The 9,484-nt window shown below is 43.9% G+C and overlaps 1 protein-coding gene across 1 annotated transcript in view; it reads right to left on the bottom strand.

Moving 5' to 3' along the window:
• The window catches only part of LOC146179085 (sodium- and chloride-dependent glycine transporter 2-like), a 41,023-nt gene that overhangs the window by 17,295 nt on the left and 14,244 nt on the right, over positions 1 to 9,484 (bottom strand). The window contains exons 6-9 of the mRNA XM_084580108.1: positions 7,770 to 7,904; positions 4,958 to 5,064; positions 2,142 to 2,266; positions 234 to 346 (exon numbers count right to left, since the gene is read on the bottom strand). Of these exons, the coding sequence (XP_084436234.1) occupies positions 234 to 346; positions 2,142 to 2,266; positions 4,958 to 5,064; positions 7,770 to 7,904 (480 nt within the window). The remainder of the gene's footprint in view (positions 1 to 233; positions 347 to 2,141; positions 2,267 to 4,957; positions 5,065 to 7,769; positions 7,905 to 9,484) is intronic.

Below are 9,484 nucleotides of genomic sequence, written 5' to 3'. Positions count from 1 at the left end.
CACCGTGGCAGGCTCCCATTAAGATTCGGCCATTCAAAATCTTGCTTTGGTGCACAATATCTGGCTATATGCTTGCATAACTGGTGCTCTCGTGCAGATCGAAAATGTATGATCTATTGCACCCCTCGGCTGAGGCGCTATGCGCGATTGAAATTGGATCATCTTTTTATTTTTATAGCCCGAACGCTGCTCTGTACCATGAAATATCATTTCGCATGTAAAACCAAAATTACCATTGTGTCGATCGACATCAGGAACAACCCAGAGTAGAACAGGCCTGACCAGAGGCGAGGCCAGCTGATGCCCTTCACAACCTCAGGAAATATGACGAAAGGGAACACGTATGCTGCGAACGAGAACAGCGCAAACATCACCCTTGGGCCACTGCCACCAACGAAAGCACAATACTGTGCAATAAATTTTGTCACACTTCGATTCGCGCCATCATAGTGGTCAGTTGAAGGAAGAGCAGGACAAATTTAGAAGCTTGGATTCCGCCCTTTATCCCTGAGCTTCACTCATGACAAGTCCGCAAGTAAACTCATTATACGGGCTGTTTCTGGAAGCCCATCATGCCTACTAACTTGGGATAGGATTCTTTTCTTAAAAAAGAAAGCATATCTTATCCATATCTAACACTGGCTTTTCAGAAAGTATCTCAGGCATGTGCCTGGATTATCAGCGTATATTTATGAGGTGCTGGGTCCCGAAGTAACAAGCACAATAAATGGTGCCCTGGCGAACAAATAAAAATGCAGAGATGGTAAATTATACGAACCTGTTTTTACTATTCAGTATCTGACTTCTCACAGCCCCCGCCTCCTTGCTACTTAGTTTTATTGCGACGTCATTAGAAGTCTCGTCGGAACAAATATTTGTAAGCTATAAAACCTTTTCGTGATTTTCTTATTGGAAAGTGACGTCAGAAGACTGGTAAGGATCTTGTTAACTGAAAAGAAGAGGCGTCATAAGACCTTCATGGAGTTTCTGGCGTCCTTTTGGGACTCAAGCTTATTACCAAAGAAACGCCTGGCTGAATGCGTACAGACGTGCAAGTGTCCATTAACAAAACTGCGAAAGGACGCAAGCTTGAGGTTCAGATATCCAGAGCGTCTGATGGTCTTGCATTGCAGACGTTAGGTGCTCCTGTGAATTTGACTGCTCGCCCACACAACTGTGCATGCACAGTTCTGCGCAAAGGCCAATCTACCCCAGCTTGGTATCTCTTCTTGTCCACTGCCTCGCTATACGCGTCCAATTAAGTTCACTTCCATTCGCTAGAAAGTTTCTGGTGATATTTCGGGTGAAACGCTGTTGCTGAAAGTTTGAAGAGGGGCTCAAAACCCCATCACTGGGGCAGAGTTTTACCAATTAAAAATGATGATATGCGTAAAGATGAAAAACAAAAGGGCTCGCGACAAACAAACAAGGTTTACAATAATAGATAAAAATAACGCTTGTTTTTTTTTTTTATAAAACATGTTTCCACAAAGACCATAATCAAATCTGAGGGAAAGCTCGTACCAGATGCCTATCAGATAATGCATTCAGGATAATGAACAAACGGTATAGCAATTGGATGTGCGAAAATTGTCAACCACGAAGATGATGGTAATATCCTAGCAAGGTGGCTGCATTTAGGGCTAAGTATCTCTAAACCGACACTGCACAGTGATAGTACATTTGCTGTAATTACAAGTCATGAAGAAAGAAAGATGCAGCGCAGTGGATAAAACAGCCATAGTTATTTCCTCAACATATGGTTAGCCGTGCTGAAATCGAATGTTGTTAAACGAGCCAATGCATCTCAACACCTCGTGCTGAAATGCATGACCTTCATTTGGAGCCCAATAAAACAATATAAGAGTAGGGTTACCAATACAACCGAGGAGAAACCGAGCATTTATTTCTAATCGTCGACTATTGGCCGACTCATAAATAGGTCTCAGAAGGAGCACCCTTGAATAAAAAGCAATGGTAAAACTCCCAGCTCCACTGACGGGATTTCCTTCAGCACTACGGGCAAAACGGTAGCCTTAGAAGCAAGCACTACATTTCTTAGAGCTTTTGTTTCCACACTGGGACGTTTTTGCTTCTATATACGTCTCGGGAAATAGCCTCTCATTGTACAGTGTACGCACTTTGTGTGCCGAAGTCGTGCATGCAGGCTCCTACGCTTCGCGCCAAGTAACCGCCAGTACTGAACACCAGGAGGCAGCAAAGTAGGTTGGACACCGTCATCACCAGAGGTAGCAACAGAAAACCCCTGGAAGAGATGGGAGCCAAAACAAACATCATACGAGGGCTCATTATCTAAAGGCAACTTAGATTTGAAAAAAAAAAAAGGGTTTTACTTTACGAGACACAATGACAATAACTGACCCAACCAAAACGACAAGAAAAAAAATCAACAAGGCTTATCAAAGTTTAAAAAGAAAGTAGAAGTTGACCGAGAGTTCGTATGCGGCCTCCTGAGAGCTGATTGTGCGCGTAAATTTAATTTTGATTTCCGCAGCCGACACGCATAAGTTACTTTTAGAAGCCCGTTTTCACGCAACGACAAAAATATTAGTTAAAGGGCCACTGTCCAGGGAAGGCCCTTTTAAGCAAAGGAGCCCAGTGTTTCGATCAGGTACCGGAGATAGTCTGTGCAAAATGCTACAGTGACACGCGCGCCGCAAAGCATCGAAAATACAATTCAAAGCTCTCTCATGCTCTCCTCTGGGAAGCCAGCTTCCCCGTTTCCTGCGCTGGCCTGACGGGCCACAGCAATGACGTACGTACCGGGAACGATGTCCATTGGTCCTTCTCGCTGACTGACGGGAGAAGGAGGGGTGTCTACCGCTCGCAGCGCGCTTTTCCCTCGCCACGACCAGACAATCCAGCGGCGCGCGCTCCCTCGACCATTTTTTTTTGCGCTCGCGGAGAGCCACGCCCCACCTCCCGCCAAACGCGGGGGAGGAAGGGGAATTTGTATTGCGGAGGCTAGACGACCTCGGGCAGGAGAGTGAAAAACCTTTGCGAGGGAACGGAAGGAGAGAAGCATGACAGAATCGGGTGATTGCGGTGGCTGTAACTGCGTTATTATTTACTCTTTTCAAAAACATTTCTAGCGGCGAAGTCTCACAGTCACCGGGGAAGAAAATATTTTCGACCGGAGGGTGGACAGTGGGCCTTTAATTACCGCAGTAAAGGTACCCCTTTCTTCATACGTGTGATCAATATACGCTGTTCGTGAAGCGTTGTTCGACAGAACTCTTGTAGTAGTGGTGTTAACCCGTGCTATTTTCTTAAGGCAATATTGACGTTAACAATATTAATGCCAAAACGGGGACTGCCTGTGTATTTAACTGCTCCATGAAGGTGTCGGTTAAAAAAAAGATGCCTATCCAGACCGTTGAGAACCGAAACATAAGCTCACATTGCGATGACCTTCAAATGCATTTTCTTCCACCAGGGTTATGGTATCCGAGAAGGGAACACCAATAATGCACCAAATGTAGTCCACAACTGCTTTTGTTCCACTGAAATCCGCTTTTAAAAATCTAAATAAAAATGTAAGCTTACGGGTTATTCGATTGAACGAAGGCAAGTAGCTGTTTAACATCTGAGAATACACAACATTTATAAAACAAGCTACAGCTGGGAATACAAAACACTATTAGGAAACAACACATCAATTAAGAGAATACGGCAGACGAAGAAAAACAAATGCCAGACTGCTTCAAACCTTCAACAGGTGGTCATTCTTATGAGACGATATTTAATGAGAAAAGAAACATTAAAAACAAGAACAATGAAGGCAATGCTGCTTTCTCCGTTCTATTACATAAGGCGGAGATGTGAATTTAGAAATAAATAGAATTACCAAGAATGATCATGGGAATCACAAACACTTTCAGAGCGACAATTGGTCGTGCTTATAGTACTCACGGTGCACATTGGGCAAATACTTTTTGTAGGTAAGAGACTCGTTCTCAAGATATGCAACAACGGTGAGCAGTCGTCTTTCCAATTTATATGATTTTACTGGAAAGTTATATGACCATAATTGTTAAGACTGCGGAAACATCGCTTGCTGTTCGCCGGACTAAGTCTGTGAGAACATTCTGCTTGTTTGCGATTCTGTTTACTATACTGCTGAGGAGGAATAGGATTTGTTTGGTTTGGTTTGTGGGGTTTAACGTCCCAAAGCGACTCAGGCTATGAGAGACGCCGTAGTGGAGGGCTCCAGAAAGTTCGACCACCTGGGGTTCTTTAACGTGCACTGACAACGCACAGCACACGGGCGCTTTGCTTTTCGCCTCTCCCGAAAAGCGGCCGCCGAAGCCGGGATTCGATTCCGCGCCCTTGGGAACAGTAGTCGAGCGCCGTAACCACTGCGCCACCCCGGCGGGGTGGAGGAATAGGCAATTGCGCATAGTTTGCATAACAGCGAATACAAAGCTAGCAGAAAGGTTTCCTTTTCTTATTTCCGGTAAAAATTTGAGATAAGATTACAAATCTCGCTGCTTGGATGCTTAGTCGCAAATGCAGAGCCGAGTAAAATGGTAAAATGTGGTAGTATAAACAACAGTTGAGAGACAACGTATATGCAGCTGTTCACTCTAATAGAGAGATTTAGCTTACCGTGATCCGCGATCCGCCACCGTGGCTCTCTACCGCGCGTGGGCGGGGAGGTCAAGCTGATTGGTCCCGACGCGGCAGGTCTGTGTGCCGACATCCGGTATGTGGCGCCATCTGTCGGCGTCAAGATGGGTCCGGGCATGCGCAGTGGAACGCGCGGTGGCGGATCCCAGTAGCGGATCGCGGATCACGGTAAGCTAAAACTCTCTAATGACGACTATACCACCGCGTTATCATCGTCATGTGAAGTTTATGAAAATCACGGAGCGCTTCTTTTCAATGTTCAGCCAACAAATTTACATTACAAGAGCTCTGCCCAGATGTCGCTCACCACTGCAGTGTGTACGTGTCGAAAATGTTGTACGACGCCATGGTCTGCAGCTGGCCAACGCCGACGGCGAGTCCGGTTAGTACCGAAAACGCCGCGCCTCCCCATGCCTGCGTAGGTGAGCAGTGACGACTGTTCAACATGAACATCGTCAATGCTATTTGTTTGAAACCTGTCATTGTCCTACATGAAATGCATGCGCCATAATCTTGGACCAGTATTGGTTTCGAATCTTAAAGATTTGAAGACTGTCGCGCCACTTTTGGAAAATCAGGCAAACTGCTTTGTAGGGAAAAGAAACTAAGAAAAAATATCAGCCGTTGAGCGGACGTCTCGTATTTACCGCCACACTCTGATCGCCTCCGGAAACAGGCACGGAGATGCGCGCGGAATTCAATACGCAATTCTGTAAATGGAACAAGTTAATACATACGGACTATACGGACTTATTCGCTAAACCCCAAAAAGTGCTTATTTGTGCACAACGTTCTTGGAAGAGTGCAGGAACTAAACACATAACAGTCCACGAGAGGTGTTACACACGGTCCACATCGAGTGCAGATTTGTTGAGGAATTTTAACATTTATCGACAAACACGAGACTTTTGACGAAAATTAGCAATGGTGTCGCCGTTCCAAAGGCGCGTCATTTTGATCACAAAATTGTGGTTCAAAAAAATATGCCTTGAGGAAGCGTCCGCGAGATTACATTCTTCTACTCAACGAACCTGTTTTAGAGAATAAGTGGGCAGGGTGATCACGATGGAAATAACAGATACGCGATTGCTCGTGCTATAGTAAAACGCAAAAAAAAAAAAAACACATTTTTCACGTGCTGCTTGGCTTCTGACGCTCGATAGAAAGGTACAACGACCCATTGTTGACACTCCCTGAAAAGCGTCAAATCTTCAGAGCGTTGCAGAAACGACAGTTGCGAGCTTGCTACTGCTAAGTCAATGTCAACTGCTAGAGAGATGCAGAACCCTGTTTTGCTGAGCGCAAAAGCTATTTTTTTCTGAACAACTATGCATACAGTTTTAACTAGCTTAATGGTACGAAAATGCATGTTAATGAAATCAGGTTTAATATTGCCACAAAGGATGTGACCTGGCAGGGCATGTAGGCTGTTTATTTTCGTTACATACTAAGAATTTAAGGGTAAATTTATTTGTAAGATAATATGTCTATAAATGTTGTAATTTTATAATGAAGTGACAGCAGTGAGGGAATTGCTGAAGGCTGAGAACTTTTATCCTAAATTTCTCTAGGCATTACTGAACTGCGTATTATGGCGGCATATCTGAGTCTGCTGCGGAGGTTAAAAATACGCAATGGGGATCTGTACTCCAACTGAGAGCAAACAGTAAACAGCATGTGTTTTTATGGCTTCATTGGCATTTCACTGGCAGCAGAAACCTTACCGATTCCTCAGAAGTAACAGAACTGAAATAATTAAATAATGTTATTAAGAAATTGTGTGCCTAACTAAGAACATTAAGGCTTTTCGGTGACTTGGGAATACTGTCAAGGAAGCAAACAAGGTGGAATTGCTTTCTGCGTTTTCAAGCCTGGGCCCGGGCTCATTTGAGTGGGCTGTTGGCTTTCAAGTCTCTCTTTGCCTTTCGTTTCAGTTCTATTGCATAGCCGCGCTATTCCAATTTTAGGTGTCGTTATTCGTTACTGTGTACTGTTATTTGGTAGCTTTCTATATTTCCTTATTTTTAGCGGATTTGGGCTGGTGTTTTACCTTTCCTACTTAATTTTATATTAGTTGCGTTTTCATTATTCTGCACCGTTCTAGAAATTTTTTACTGAACAGCGCTAAAGGCGGGTCATGTGTAGTCATGACGTCACAAGTGGTCGCGCCGATTAAGAGAGAGATATGTGGGAAAATTGTGGAAGCAAAATCTGACTGTCGAGCCCGGCACGCTGCATTACGCGATCAATAAACGCTAGTTAGATGAGTGTAAATGATCGCCTTTTACGACCATTCGTCTCTCAGCGTGTTGATCATATACAGCAACGAGCATACCTAATGAATACCAGTAATGTTGCCAGTCCAACATTATCGCGTTAAGTTTTGAGTCGGTATAAGTGTCGTGCAATTATATTTATGACTCGCTTTACGAGAAATTGTCTGTTTCATCATTGTTTTACTTGTTCATTTTGACCAAATTTGTCTTCCATTCCACTGCCGTTTGTAATAAACGTCACCTCTGCCGTATTCTTTTCCATTTCATGCACAATTCCCTTTGTTATTTTTAACACCTATCTCAGTTGAGCGGTTCATCATTCGCGTTCGGTATTAAATTTTTGCTTTTATATCAGGGTTCGTAGACAGCGTCATGACTTGAGCATCGCACCTGACCTCATCGCCACTCCGCTTTTCGTCATTTAAAGAATGAAGCTTCAATTGTGCTGTTGCTTTTCTACAGACTACCTTATTTCCCTCATTGCTTCCAATTTTTCTTCAGGGACACATTGGCGTGACCACAGGAAGCGGGAAGTATACAGCGATATTCGTTTTCTTGCAAGAAATACCAATTTTTTTATTTCAGCGCCATCGCAGTTGGTGAAAATAGTGTACTGAAGCATCACCCATCATTTGCATTCCGGCGTTCACAATAGTTCACAAACTCTCCAACCTAAAACTTCTTCGAGAAGAAAACCGTGGTGGACATTTTTCGGGGCACATCTATTTTATCCTCAGTGCCCGTTAAAGGAAAGTAGTCGGATCGCTTAAGTCCCTACTTCACGAAGTGGTCCGCGTGGCTCATTTATATCGATAGTGATTCCATAAGACGCATCGTCCTCACGTCCAAATCGAATAGGGCCATCCAGCGAGGGTAGATGAGCTCCACGATGGCCGACCTGGCGCCTGGTAACAAGAACACTCTGGCCGTCACTGTTACGATAAGCACCAGCGGAGCAAAAGCCAGCAGGGGCGACAACTGCACCGTGAAAGAGGACGTCATCAGGAGGCTTCCAGCTAACAGTGACAATAAAAAAGTATGTAGATCCTCTGTTGACAATCTTTCCTGCGGCAGACTTTTGGCAGTCTGTCTGCAGACTGCATCCTGGCTTTCTAACTCTATTGATGATCTAATTACATTTTTTAAAGTTTTTTTGAGATAATCATTAAGGTAGAGAGTCTCATTCACAGTATATGGATTGTCTTTAAACTTATATAACAGTCCCCAGGCACCCTTTGATATATAGGTGGGCCTTGTGTTGTCTATCGACTATTGAAGATACACAAATCGAAGTTGCACATTGACACAGCTTTGGATTATATGGCAATAGCTTTAGGTATGTAAATAAACCCTGTACGGAGCCTGGGGCTGTCGTCAGCGCATGTGCGAGGTGTCGTTCCGCTTTGTGCGACACATCACGTCTCGCGCGTATGCGATTTTTGCTTCCGGCTACGCGTTGTGCCAGTTATTGCTGATTCACAGAACCAAATACTGTAGATACCTCTTAATTATACACGATTACAAATGCTAATAGCGTCAATGCTGAACGGGAAACTACAATCTCACTGCATTTTTTTTTCTTATTTATAGCGTTCGGCTCGGAGTTGCTGTTAGGTTTCTTGGTGACATTTAGCAGAATCAGCGCTCTGCTCTCGCCATAAATATTGCTTGATGACTCGCGCTCTCTTTGTCTATCTCATGTCTAAGCCATCTCATGTAACGCTGAAACATACCTCATCGTCTGGGACTGATTACTATACTACATTTGTATTTCTGTATGTTTTTGAGCGATTATCTAAAGAGGTAATAATACAATGTGAGCGGACGTAATATAGTCGATCCGTCAGAAGTGATGGCAAAAAACTGAAGAGGGACGACGAGTGACGTATTTGCAATCCTATTGATTCGTCGTCCTCTTATGCGCGATTTCCGGTTCCTAGTAAGGATGCGTTTAGCTTTAGAAGATGACCTCTCGTGTTACCGCAGGATGTACAACATTGAACAAACGCGCTTTAAACAACTAAATGTAATAGCCGGAAAAATTTTCTATGCTGTGGAACCGTACTAGTTGTGAATTGTTCCTGATTTCTGCCTTTTCTCTGTGACTGAGCCACATGCGTGACATTTGGGGAAGTCGTAACAGAGCACTACAGGTTACTTTCAACTACGTGTGTTTCCTGACCGTGCACTGGCATCACCGATTTATAGACGCTTTCGCAGAGCATTCAACTAGATGCAGCATCTGCTGCAGTGATTGCAATTCAACGCCTCCTTCAGGTAGCACAGATCATTGAATCGATAAGATTCGCACGTGGTAAAAAAACAGTCATGGCCCTTTCGGATTTATTTGTATGCGCGTAACTGAACATTATCTTTCTGGTAATCTATCAAGGCTATGAGTTTTCCTCGGATAGAAACAATCACTTTACAGGGGAAAAATATGACATTAGTAACATTTTAATGACGCCAAATACGCTGCCTGACTCACGCCTCCAGCAACGAGAGCCGAAGTAACTGAACCTATATTTAACTGGTTCAGTTCAATAGCCTTTTATGAA

This window comes from Amblyomma maculatum, chromosome 9 (assembly GCF_055883805.1).
Source record: "Amblyomma maculatum isolate TAMU_Amacu chromosome 9, ASM5588380v1, whole genome shotgun sequence".
NCBI lineage: Eukaryota > Metazoa > Arthropoda > Arachnida > Ixodida > Ixodidae > Amblyomma > Amblyomma maculatum.
This window is presented reverse-complemented; position numbering and strand designations above follow the sequence as displayed.